Raw genomic sequence first — 13,506 nt, forward strand, 5'->3', positions numbered from 1 at the left:
GCAAGCCACATGACTGTAAACAGCAAAATATTCTGGCAATCTCCTTTTATTTTTCTGTCTTGCCTGAGCAATGATTTTTCCCTGCACATCTCTGTTCTGATCTGATTGATTCAGCATGTAGCAGAGTTATTTTTCCCCTTCTTTTTCATTAAAGAAAATTGTAGCCCCCCCTGCCTTCTTGTTATATTTGACATCTTTGTCTCTAGATGGCAGAAGGCTGTTTCCAGTGGTTGCTTACCACAGCTTCTTGGCATGTGCACAGGCCTCAGGGATGTAGTGCCTAGCTGGAGAAGGGCAGACAACTTTCCTATTCGCAGTGATTCCCACAAAACAGAAGTGTTGAATCTGAGCAAGCAGTCGCTCATGTGGGTTCAGCCCTTCATGCTGTAGGGAATTGGTACAGAAGAGCTGAAATGCTGGCTCTGAGGGCAGCGGAAGAATTTTTGTTGGCTTAAGCCAGGCCTCCCATCTCTCACCTTAAATTTTACCATGTAACTTTTCACCTTTTCTGTTCACCAGGAGTTAAACCCTCAAAGGTCAAGGGAGGTCTTGGATGACAGTTTCCCAGTGCAGTTCTGTTCTGTCTCCTGCGATCATTTCAGTTTTCATTGTTGCTGATGGGTTTCCAGATAAGACATTGGCTGTTGCATTCCACTTCCCTCAGATTTGCTTTTCCCAGATAACCAGTGTTTGTAGTACACAGGGAAGGAGGCAGGACAGGAGAGAATCCTCTCTCTGCCTGCTTCATCCCTGTCTTTTGAGCTCTCAGGTATTCCCGAACATGTCCTTTGTATTTCTGGTGAGCCAGAGAAGGGGATAAAGCACTTTGACTCCCAGTTCTGTGGGAGACAGAGCATGGCAGGACAGGGAAGAGGAAGCTGCTTTGGGATTTGGTCGTAGCAGGGAATTGGATGGGGAGGGCTTAGAGGAGCACAGGATCTGTCCAAGAGTGAGAGAGAACGTGTCACACCACCATGTTCTGGCTCTGGCTCAGTACCTCCACTCCCTTCTCTATAATTGTCTGAAGTCTTCCAAACTTGCATCGCATATAATGAGATGAAGTCTTCTTTTGTGGTGACTTTTTCATGTAGTAAACATGGCCTTTCACAGCTCTGGGGTGTGGACTGTAATGAGTTTGGAAGCATTTGCTCCTCTGGCAAGCTGAAAGGGAGTGAATTCACCAGGCATCTCCGATCAGCTCCATTAAGCATCTGCATGGGCTCCAACAGGCTTTGTGCTGTCCAGCTATCCTGAGAGGAGGGGGTGCTGCTCAAATTATCCTGCTAGTAGATAGCACTAAATAATTCAGATTGACAGCCCATTTTTTAATAGTCACTGCAGTGAGGTTTATGAATCAGGGGTTCTGGCCTTGTGGAGCTGTGCTGGTGTGGCAGGAGTGGCCTGGATGAGGACAGGCAGGCTGTTTGTCCCACATGTCCCTGCTGCTTTCCAAAGTGCTGCACCGGGTGCAAGGGGAGTGGTTTGTAACTGACTTTCTACACCAGGGAGCCTCAATAACTAACATTCATGTTTGTCTTCTCAGGGTTTTCCTGGTAATTTTGGAGAGCGAGGACCTCCAGGCATCGATGGGAACCCTGTAAGTTCATTACATTTTCCTTTCTTTTTTCCTTTTGCAGTTTGCACTGTACTGCATCATGCTAGTTAGAGCTGAGTGAAGCTTTTATGCTTGGTGGCAGCTTCTGGCTGATTTTGTCCCTCCTGAAAAACAGATGTACATCCCTGCCCAGCTGAAAGCTCCTGTGTTTGGTTGCTGTAACTGTCGGGTCATTTGCCATCAGTTTTCTGTCTCCATCTCTTGCCTTCCTTGCACCTCAATCTTGACAGGCGCTTTCTTATCCAGAAGGTGTGACTAGGAGAAAATCAAGAGAAAAGGGATGTTGCTCTGGCAGAATAGGCAGTGTTGGACCATGTTGTCCATACCACAGGGCACAGATTCCCTGCTCCAGTCTGGGAGCACTGAGGAACAAACTCCACATCCCTCTGCCAGCCCTGGGACTGCATGGGGACTAAGTCTCCAGTCTCCTGAGTTCTTGGCCTCCCTTCACTCTTCATCTGACCCCTGCTGGCTCCCTAAGAGTGGGATGTGTCTCCTGGGAATTGGGTCAGGATGGTCACAGAGGTCATTTAAGCAGCTGGGTGCTGATAAGGTTTAATTTGCTCTGCTCTTGTAGCACTAAGCTGTGGGGATGTGTAGAGTTTGCCACTGCTCACAGAACATGTCCTCGTGGTTTGCAGCAGTTCTCAGATGTATTAATTATCCTAAACTGTTTTCTGAATTACTTTGTTGGTTCTCCCTGAATTAGCATGTGAGCAGCACTGATTCATCTTTGAAATTCCTGCTGCCTTGGTTATTCACACATAATCACCATGCTGCTCTGGGGTTGGATGGGATGATTTGTGTGAAGCAACCCACTCCACATGTGCCTGCAAGTTCCCATTTGTCATATATGCAGCATAAAAGTTATTTTCACAACCGACTCCAATCGCCAAGCCAAGCTCAGTTACAACTCCAGCCTTTGTGGGAATTCAGCACAAGAATCATAAATGCAGTGAACTGAAGGAATGATGTTCCCAAGGAATACATCTGTGGGACTTTTCCCATCCTTCAGTCAACTTAAGCCATGGGTCAGAGTGGAACCAGTAGTCCCAAAGCAGAAAACTCTCTGATTGTTCTGCTATTTCCAGCCAGCCCACCAGGAAGAGCAGGAATCCTGGAGGACAGGAAGACTTTTTTGCCCTCCCAAATAACTTACTTTGTTTTCTTTTGAATATGCAAGTTGTCTAAGCCCCATTCAGAAGATGTCCTCGGTGCCAGTCAGCTGAATGGCAGTTCCCAGAGCCTGGGAGAGCAGCAAATGTCCCGTTAATTCATCCAGAAGGATGGCTCCTCTTTCATCTTATCAACGGCTCTTAAATATTAATGTGCCTTGGCCATCGCAGAATGAAAACAGACTGTTTGGGCTGACTTAAAGGGAGGTTCACAGGGTCACAAGTGGAGTCACAGACGCAGAAAAATGCCAGAAAGTCTGTTTGTGGCGCACACAAATATGCTAGGTCCGGTAGGTGGGGTGTGCAGCTGAGCTGTCAGAGGCAGGAGGGCGGGCTGCCACATCTTCTGATCCCTGCTCGCCTGGGGAAGGCTGAACCCGACAGTCTCTGATCTCCTTTCCATCCCCTCCGGGCACAGCACAGGCTTTTCCAGCCCCAGGGGCCTTCTGCCCTCCTACCAGCCCATGAGAACTGTTGAGCCATCGCATTCCAGATCCCATGTGCCCCCGAGTGCTTTAGCCACTCCAATTAGGCTCTTAATCACAGGAATTAGACGTGGGAAAGGGCTGTTCATTCATCTCCTTCTCTCTTGTCCCGGTGCCCAGTTCATGCACTGAAAAAGGAGAATAGAGCCTGGTTTCCCTGACAGGCCAGGGAGTGATAGACAGGAAAGGCCACTTGTAAATCCTCCACTTCCTAGACCAGGGAATAGCTCAAATTAACAAGTAGTCCTGTCCCCATCTCTCAGGGGAGTCCTATTCCCAGAGGAAATCCTCTTCCCTTGGCTGTGAGGTCATGCATTTCCACGTACATCTGTTCTCTTGAGGAATATCAATACGACACGAGTCAGAAATCTGGGAAGTGCTTCTTGAAACTGGTGGGACCAAGAGCTGACCATGCACCCATCCTGCAGCCCAGCCACCCTGGGAGCCTGCAGAACTTCCTGGGAAACCCAGGCCACCGTGCAGCTCCTGTGCTCAGCATTCCTGGGGTACTCCCCCTCCTTCCTGAGCCAGTAATGCCAGGCCTTGGCTAAAAGCTTGTCGCCGACCTTATAACAGTAGCTCTGAGGACACAGAAATCCCACCCATGAGGAACAATTGCTCCACAGATGTCCCAAGTATGCAGGAAAGGAGCTGGCCATAAAAAAAAAAAAAAAGCAATTTTAGGCTGGTTGAGATTATGAAACGCTTTTTTGTGTGTGTGCTTGCCCAATAGTCCTTTACTCCACTTCTCATAAAATAAACACACGTAACCCTTTACCCAAGGAGCCCTGAGCACATTCAGTCACGTTGCGTCCCCTTCTCTTTCCTTCTTCCACTAGGCAAATCCTTCCATAAAAGGGGAGCTGTATTGCACTGGAGGGGACTCCACCAGATGTGCACCATAAACTGAGCAGGGCTGTCAGAGAGAGTAGCCAGCATGATCCAGAGCAGGGGCAGGACTGTCTGAGTTAACAGGAAGTTCAGCATTTCCAATGCACTTGTTTTGAGAGGCCCTGTTGGAGATGGAGGTGTGTAAGAGCAGGTCCTTGCCCTGACAAGCAGCTCACTGTTAGCGTGGCCAGGGAGGCCACCGAGGGGGACACGGGACAGGCTGAGCACCCCGTGGTTGCTGAACTGCTCAGGGGCCTGGGTGGGTGAGCTGTGGGGGGCTGGCAGAGCTTCTCTGCTGGGCTTCACTTGAAGATGCCACCAGGCACCCGCCAGTGCTTCTGCATGTCTTTGGAGAGCTCACAGAGAGAAAGTCTGTGGTGAAGCTGAGAAGCCAAACCAGCTCCACATGCCCCATCAGCCATCTGACCCTTGGAATGGTGAGCTCCAGGGTGCCAAATATACTCCCAGGACCTTTTTGCCAGCACCAGAAGCTGCCATACCCTCTCCCCAAACTACCCAGTTTCATTTTCATGCCGGTCTTCCTTTTCCTCTGAGGTTCATTATTACTTAACCACTCCCAAAAACTCACCTTTCTCAATGTTAAAGCAGCAGCTTTCCTCTCCTTCCCACCTTAGCCTTTCTCTCCCCGTGTCCCCTCCCTGCTCTGGTCCCTCTCCCTGCCAGTGGCTGGATCTCACCTGGGGCAGGCTCCCTCCTCTCCCCTGCACAGTGAAATGTTCCTTTCATCCAGCCTGCTCCTGGGAGGGAGGTCAGCCCTGGGAATAACTGCCCAACAACAAGCAGCCTGTGTCTTCCCAGGATGTGCTCACAAGTGCACTCCCCAAGATGGAAGTTCTGGATCACTTTGGTGGGGAAAGGGGCTGGGGATGGAAGGGGGAGGGACAGTCTTTTCCCTTCCCTCAAGCCCTTGAAACACTGAGCTACCTTTCAGTCTCTGCTTGTCTATAAAGTGTCCCTAACCGTGTGGGTTTGTCTTTCCTTTTAGGGAGAATTGGGAGCCCCAGGTCCTCCTGGAGTCCTTGGACTCATTGTAAGTACAAAAACAAATGGGGATCTGGCTTGTCGGGCTTTAACCCTTTCAACCTGCCTAACTACACACAGATTTTCTTCTTCCTGTGAGCAGGATACTGTTTGTTTGGGGGAGGTGTGACATCTGGGGAGAGAGCATTGGGAGGTGGAGGAGGGCAAACCCTTTCCAAACAAAAGGAAACAGATTAGAAGTCTGTTGTTAGTGTCTTTTTTCTCATGATAACTTTCCCTTTTGATAACATTTGCCAAGGTATTTCTTCAAAGATGCAGCTTTCATTCCACACCAGGATCTCTGCAAAAGCAAGTCCCTGTAAGCAGTGACCTCGGGGACACACAGTTCTTGTTCACCAGAGAGTCTGAGGGCAGGAAGAGTTTGTCTGGGTAGACAGGAATTTTACATGCACTCTCACCATCCCATCACTAATCCAGAGCATTTTGTACTGAGCCAAATTCCACCCTTCATTCCACTTTTTCCCCAGCAGGAGATAAATGGTTGTAAGGATGGGTGGCAGCTCCTCCCCTGGCAGCAGTGCTGGGGGTTAGGGAATGCCCAGCTGAACATAGCATGGTTTATTTTTAGGTCTCAGGACTTGCTTCAGGTTATTCCCTTCCATGCACAAAAATTTGTAGGCTCTGTTACTACTACAGCATTCTTTTGTAATGATTCCTCCTCAGCTGTGATAATCCATGGAGACTTGGCTTGCAAGGAATGGTTAAAAGCCTTCTCCTTTTGCCTTTCCATAGCTTAAATTATAGGAGTGTGTGTCAGCTTAGATCCACTGCACGAGACATTGCACAAACCCAGAAATTTTACATTCCTTGGAAGAACAGCAGGGAATATGGGTGGAACACCTGTCTTGGAGATGGGGGATTGGGGCAGAGGTGGATTGAGAGGAAGGTTTTCCATGGAACCGGGAATTAGGTCTGTTTCCCCTCACTGGGGAGTGGAGATGGAAGTAGCTACTTTAGCCATAGCAGCAGAAAGAATGTGCTCCCATCAAAAAGCTGGAAAATGAAGATTGCTATTTAAAACAATACCATTGAAGGTGTTTTCCAGATTGAATTACATTCCTCCTTGCTTTTGGAAAGATTTATTTTTTCCCTGTTGCAGTAATCTCACAGATACTTTGTTTGTTAGAAAGCGTTAGGTCAGAGATGGTAAATGTGACTGTGATCCTTCTGGAGATGCTGGAGTCAGAAGCTGCCTGTCCTCCCCATCACACCAGCCTAGCCAAACCTCAAACTGAGATTCAGGTCAAACTGAGTCAGACCTTGTGTCCCAGGGTCACTCCTGAATTCAGGATGCTGAAGCATCTCTAGTGGGATAGACCGAGACTGACCTCCTCCATCCTCCTGGGGAGAAGGGAGCACATCCATCCTCCCCCTGTGGAGGACAGCTCCAGCTCCTTCCCCAGGGTGTGCACAGGGGCCCCACGCTGCAGGGCATGCAGAAGGTGACACATGGCTCCCGTTGGGTCTCTCCCTTGCCACCTGCAGCCACCCTGGGGACCAGCCAGGCTCTGGCTGCCTCACACACCCTGCAGAGTTTGGTTCACGGTGTAAGAGAGGCTGAAGAGCAGAATTAGGTGTAACTAAAGCCTCTTGCTCTCCTAATTAACCATGAGGGCAGAGCTCTAAGTAAATGCATTTCTACAAGCAGCCTTTATGCTAGGAGGTATGAAAAGGGCTCTGTTGGGGCTGCTGCAGCCCAGCTCTCTCTGCGTGACCGCAGGCCCGGGGCTGCGGCTGGAGAATCGCTCCTTCAGGGAGCCTGCCCTGTTTATTTACACACTGAGGCCAGGCTGGTGCACCCTGTCACTGCCTCTCTTCATGGCAGAGAGCAGCCAGAGCCCATTTCAACACCAGCACTGAAGGGTTTCTGTTGCACATCACACATGGGTGCCCACAGCAGCCAGAGCTCTGCTGTCCTCCTGTGCTAGACTGAGTCCCAGCACACAATGCCACGCTGACTTCTCACTGCAGCAGGACGAGACACCTCTGTCCCCACCTCCTGTCTCTCTTTCCTTTGAGTGCTGCCTTTATTTAGGGGCTGTCTGCACACTCAAAGAGCTTTGACTCAGGCCAGGATGCTGCTTCTGTTGACATCAGTAGTGCATTTCTTCAGGGACACTGAGACTGGGTATCAGAGGAATTTCACGCCACGTGCAGGGATCTGTTGGGTTTGCCCCTAATGACTGTGGTAATTTTCTTTCTCTCACTAGGGTGACATGGGCCCTGTTGGACCAATTGGCTACCCAGGACCAAAAGGATTAAAGGTGAGGGAATATCTGAGCTCTCTGAGCCCTCATCCCTCCATAGCTGGGCTGAAGGTTATTCCGTTCCTCCTTTGGGCAGTGGTGACTGTGCTGAGAGAAGGGATGGGCAGCAGTGATGTGTGTGCAGGCACAGGCCTGCTGAACACAACATCCCACTGGTGCTCTGCAGTGGCTGTAAGTCAGTGGAGAATTCCAGAAGCATTTTCCAGCTTGCCTGCAGCACATGAAGAATGTGTGATGGAGCACAATTTGGGAGCAGCCTGGCATTTGACCCTGAGACTGTGCCAGGCCAGTGCTGTGGGTCTGAGCCACCAGCCCCATCAGTAAACAGCAATGTCACAGACCTGAGCAAGTCTCCACCATGGCTCAGCCTCACTCTGAACTTTCTTTTGTTTCAGGGGCTGATGGGAAACCCTGGAGAACATGGACTGAAAGGTGATAAGGTGATCTGAATACTCCCTTATTGCACTGTGTTTTAATTTTGCATGTAAAACCCCCTTTCTAGTTTCTTATTCAGCATTGTAGTGCTGGTTCCACTCCGGCCATCTCTGCCCCATCCTCTCACTCTCCCTCCATTCGTGACACTAGTTTTAATTTTTCTTTCTTTGATATCTGCCCCATCCCTTTTTCCATGGAGTATAGATAAGTTATGCTCAGATCCTCTTTGGAGCTCCTGTCTGCCACTGATGATGGCAGTAACTGTACAATTATCTGGTGTTCCACTGGTTTTATGTTGTTTACGTGATGGGATGGGGAGGAGATGATCCAGTGAGTTTGCATTAATGCATTTGGGGGAAAGATGTGTTGTGAAAAAGCAGCCCTGTATCAAACCAGGTGGATCCCCTGGAAAAACTGTAGGGTGTTGGATACCTCTGCTCCTGCTCAAGGAGCCTCACCTCAGTTCAGCTTCCTACTGAGAGGAAATTGCCTTGTCCCAAACTGATATAAATCACTTTAGAAAAAGCAAAATGGAGAGGGGCCTTGATTGCAGTGATTTAGTGGTGCTGGCACAAAACCACGCAGCTTCAGCTAGATCAGCATGAAGCTGTGTGTGTAAATGTCTCACTGTCACAAGAACCCTCCTCCTACAGATACTCAGCTGTAGGATTTATTTAGTCTGAAAGAGTGGGAGGTGCTGTTATTTATTGCTGGCTCTGATTGCTCAGGAGGGCAGTGGAAAATGACCATTAAGTGTATTCTCCTCCTCCTGTCGGATGTTTTATTCTCTTTTTAGATGTTTGCTTTTAGAGAATGATTTAGCAGCCCAAAAGTGCACAGGGGGGAAGCAGTGTCAAACCAGTTGGTTCAGCTCTTCTTATGTTATAGCAGCTCTTTGCCAGGACTCCTGTGTCTGCAATTTCCATTTCTCCCTTGTGCTGCCTTTCCACTTCTGTTGAGAGTAGTGACGAGGCAAGAGAAGGACTTTTTCTTTAGGACAAGCTTAAGACATTGTAGCTGGTTTCTGGACTAAACCCCAGATCCTGGAGTCCACAGACTCCTCTGTCCACTCCTTGGGAGAAATGGCTAAATATCTTAAGAATCACCAGAATCTAAATCATTGTTTAGCAAAATGAACCTTCCTGGACAATTCAGTCTCCATCACTTTATAGAACGGCTCAGTTTATGCCCAGTATTTCCCCAGCCACTGCTGTCACAGTAACCAAGTGGTTTGTGGCTCTCTCTGGAGTTATCCATCCAAGACTCCCAAGTGTGGAATTATCCATCCTCCCAACAATCCCACGCTCCTGAGGTACAGGAAACCTTTTCCTTCCCCTCCCAACTGCCTCCCCCTGCAAGCTCCAGGCTGCAGGTCATCCTGCCTTCCTGGGGATGGGTTGATGAAGATTTAATTGGATGACTGCAAGCTCCTATTAATCCCATCTGTCTTGGTCACATCTAGAACACGTGGCCTTGTACAGGTTTGTCTTTTTGTGGCTGAGGAAATCTCCCTTCAGTCAGCAGCAGTGAGATGGATGCTGGTAAAAGCTGAGGATAATGACAGGGTGGCTGGATGGTGTGTGGAGGCAGTGGGAACATCCCTGGAGCTGCCAGCTCAATCCACCTCTCACCACATGGTGTGAACCAGAATTAGGGACAACACCTCACTCCTCCAGCAGAAATCACATCTTGTCATCTAGCAGCTAGACAGGCAGGTCCAGGTCATCCTTCTGTTTCCATTCCTGTGTTTTCATGGAGGCAACGACAGCAAGAGGAGGAGGAGGAGAGGGTTGTATCTGCTCTTATTGGGAGAAGTGGAATTGCTGTGCAACTCTGAAATAAAGAGTAGCCTTGAGAAGACCACGTGGGGTGATGAGTGCAGGGGAAAGGTGGAGGAAGCAGAGGAAATCCCATCTACTTGTTCTCTCAAAGGAGTTTTATGAATCAGGACATCTGTAGCTTGTGGAGGACATGGCTCAGGGAAATACCTCTGGAGTTGTGTGGCGTTAGGGTTAGGTCCCTTTGCAATGCTGAGCAGGAAGTCTTGGGAACAGAGACTTCCAATCGAGGAAAATTGAGGGGATTTTTCACAATGACCTCTGCATCCCACAGACAGCAAACACATCCCACAGCTGTGCCTTGGTCCCTTCCCTTGTAGCCCCTCTCCGTTTGTGTTGGGTTACAAAGGGCCTCGGGGTGTCTGAAGCTGCATTTCTTTTTATAGGTGAAACACGAAGCACAGGCAGCATCCCATGGGCAGAGCCTGGTTGTAATTTCAGATCCTACATTCCTTTTCCTGCCCCATGAACCGAGTCCTTGCAGACCCATTTCGTCATCTCAGCATTGCAGTTTTTAATTACAAACATGCCTGACCTCTTTCCTCTGTAATTTTTCCCTCATATTAAGGACACAGATCCCAAGTCCCAGTTCCAGGGCAGGTAAAAGGTGATGCCCCAGCCCTCAGTTGCCCATTTCTCAGAGTTGTTTGAAAACTAGTTTAATTTTCATGCCCCACTTTTCCTAAAGGTTGGAGACAAAGGTTTGCTCCTGCATTTTGCTATGCTCAGGAAACTCTTTTATTTTAGCAGTTACTACTTTGTGTCCAAGTATTTCCTCCAAAACAGTATTTCAATGGCCACTTGTACTGTCTGGGTAGAAAATAGTTTAATAAAAAATATAACCTTTCTTTTTTTGACCCTCAGAATTGATGATAAAGGCAAACCTCAGAGCCAACCTGTCACTTCCAGAAAAGCTGTTTTCATGCTGCCTTCAGTCAGGAGCCAGAATTAAGTAGATTTCAATGTTTTAAGCCTTGGAATACATAAAATAAGTAGAAAATTGAGAGAAGATGAGAGAAATCTGTGAAGGAGCTGGGTCACACAGTAGTTATTTTTTGCCATTTCTGTTGTATCTAATACTTGGGGTTCTTCCGAACTGAAGCTGTGTGAAGAGCTGATTGTTTCCATTTCGCATTGCCAAAAAAAAAAAAAAAATGGAAAATAGCTTAGATGAAACAAAATGTTGGTTATTTGACTCAAATTAAAATATTTTAGGTTAAAAACCAAACGAGTGAAATCAATTTAACATTTTTAAGAGCAACATTTCTATTTTGCTATGTAAGAGATTTGTTTTGAAGATGGTTCAGCGAAATGTTCCGGGAACATTTGCCAAAACATTTAAGCAAATTTAGCATGAATCCATGAAATGTTTCCATCATTGAATCTGCTTAGTTCTTAATTATTTTCTTCTGAAAAATTGTGTTTGAAAAGTCTTTACCAACTCAAACCTGAACTGTCCACAATTTCATTATCCCCTGCATGTTACTGAAGTAGTTACAATTATTTCAGCTCTCTGATAACAAGGGGGTGGTTTTTCTGGAGTGAAGTGGACTTTCTCTGACATCTCTCTGTGGACTTTGGCTCTCTTGCAGGGCTCCATATGTCTTCCATGTGGACTGTGTTTGAACATATAGCTCTGGAGTGGCTCATTCCCTTGCTGGGAAGCCAAGTTCATGGGACAGAGTTCCTCCAGCAGTTATTTTTGTTGGGTCTTGTCATTGTACCAAGTTATTGTAGTCATTCCTCCCTTGACTTCCCAAGTAGAATTTTCCTTTCTCTGCCCCATCATTGACTCATCCTTTGTTTAAGTAAATCACTAAGTACATGAAGTTGGAAGGGGCATCAGGAGGTAATTTGGTCCAGAGCTGCTCACAGCAGGGCTAAGAGCCAGTGCAAGGTAGCCCACTGCTCCTTGGAAAGCCTTCAGGGAGTCAGGATGTGTTCTGTTGGTCCAACGAGAGGACAGACAGACAGCTTGGTGAGAAATACTGTCAGTGATGGGTTCCCCATCCTAGTGAACACCAGCCAACCCCTCCCAGGGAATCTCAGCTCAGATATTGGCAGTGAGGTGGTACTAAAGCATTACCACAAGTTGCTCTTGTTTTCTTGTGAAAGAGGATTGATGTTTGATGTCAGGACTGGGATATGCTCATAGAAACCCTGAGGATTGTTTTCTTTTCTATAGAGCCTTGTGAGAAAAAAGGTTCATTCGTTGAAAACTGAACCCTTCTGTTCAGCTGAATTTAACACTTCACCAGCATCATGGTCCCTGTGAGCCAAAGGAACTCTCTCTCTTCTTGCAGCTTCTGTAGATACACAATGCTTGGGAATTCCTGGGTTTCGCTCTCCCACAGTTTCCTTTCTCACCTTGGGATCAAGTTGGGAAATACACACTTTGTTCAGGGCTGTTGCTACACTCAATGTGGTCTGCAGCTTGCCAGCAGTTTGGTTTTGAGTTGAGACTTTTGCTGTACAAAACACCTTCTAAGCATCAACCTGGGTATTTTGGCTGTTGCTGTTGCCTATTTTAACTCTCTGGTGATGTGTACCCAGGGTGATCAGGGAAGAGCAGGTGTTCCAGGAGATATTGGCTTCCAAGGAGACAAGGTAATTGTTTTTCTTTTCTCCATCATTCTTTTCCCCTTCCATAGCAGTGGCCACCAGTTTTCCCAGTTCCTCCACCAGGAGCTGGAATTAGCTGCATCCTGCTGTCAGGTTCCCCTGCTTGGGTAGCTCCCATTTGGGCTATGCTGTGCCTTTCTAAAATCCATGTCAGAATAGGGATTTTGTAGTCACTCATAGTAAAAGCAGTTCTGCAGGGGTCTATCTGTAGGAGATATGTCTTCTAGCAGAGATTGGAAGTGATGGGATTGATGGGGATGTGTGTGAATGTGTGTGGTCCAGCGGCTGCAGACTCAGGAGATTTTGTCTGCTCAGTGCAGCAACTTAAACCCTGACCCAGGGAAGCACTTAATGCTCTGTATAACTTCTGATCAAATGACTTCTCCCCTGTGACTTAATGTGATACTGACTGTGGCTGACAAATGTTGCACACAACCCTGTGCTGGAGCCTGTGTGGCTCTGAGCCACAGCCAACTGCAGCAGCTCGTGTTCTTTGGGGCTAAATTCGGGGCTGTCTTCAGAAACATCTCACTGACATTAGTGCAGCTGTCCCAGCTCCATGCAGGGCTGAGTCCAGCCTTTAGAAGATGCTCCTCATTCTGCAGCAAAGCTGGAGCCTGGGGAATTGGAATTTTTTTGATGCCTCATTGTGTTCTGAAAAAAATGTGTCTCTCTCAGGGCAGCCAGGGCTTGCCTGGGGTCCCTGGGGCACGAGGGAAAGCAGGGCCCCTGGTAAGTAACCAAGTACCTTCTGCTTCCTAATCCCCCTTTCCAAAGGTTCCATGCCCAGCTGGAAAGACAGCTTGGCAGGGGTGTCCTGTTCTAAACAGGAAGCCTGACAGCCAGGAGCCAGCTCACTTTTCCCCATGTTTTTCTGATTTCTGCAGGGAAAAGTCGGTGACAAGGGACCAGTTGGGTTTCCAGGACCACCTGGCCCTGAGGTATGTCCCACCACCTCCTTCTCACATCCTTCCAGCCCAGGGCTTCACTTCCCTGCTGGGATATAGTGGTGATGGGGGAGAAAGGCTCAAGATGGGTTCATGACCCATTCTACTTCTCATGGTTTCCTGGTTTTTTCCTTCCCCTTTTTTGTCATAGATAAAATGGAGGAGTTTT

The 13,506-nt window shown here is 48.0% G+C and overlaps 1 protein-coding gene across 7 annotated transcripts in view; it reads left to right on the forward strand.

Annotated features, from left to right (window-relative positions):
* The window catches only part of COL27A1 (collagen type XXVII alpha 1 chain), a 184,895-nt gene that overhangs the window by 105,262 nt on the left and 66,127 nt on the right, over positions 1-13,506 (forward strand). For all 7 annotated transcript variants that reach the window (XR_015278128.1, XM_023938094.2, XM_086857913.1 and 4 more), the window contains 7 exons: positions 1,544-1,597; positions 5,173-5,217; positions 7,439-7,492; positions 7,891-7,935; positions 12,322-12,375; positions 13,069-13,122; positions 13,278-13,331. Coding sequence is in view for 6 of the 7 variants with exons in the window: in XM_023938094.2 (XP_023793862.2) it covers positions 1,544-1,597; positions 5,173-5,217; positions 7,439-7,492; positions 7,891-7,935; positions 12,322-12,375; positions 13,069-13,122; positions 13,278-13,331 (360 nt within the window). In the remaining variant the exon portion in view is untranslated. The remainder of the gene's footprint in view (positions 1-1,543; positions 1,598-5,172; positions 5,218-7,438; positions 7,493-7,890; positions 7,936-12,321; positions 12,376-13,068; positions 13,123-13,277; positions 13,332-13,506) is intronic.

This window comes from Cyanistes caeruleus, chromosome 20 (genome assembly GCF_971803275.1).
Source record: "Cyanistes caeruleus chromosome 20, bCyaCae1.hap1.1, whole genome shotgun sequence".
Lineage (NCBI taxonomy): Eukaryota > Metazoa > Chordata > Aves > Passeriformes > Paridae > Cyanistes > Cyanistes caeruleus.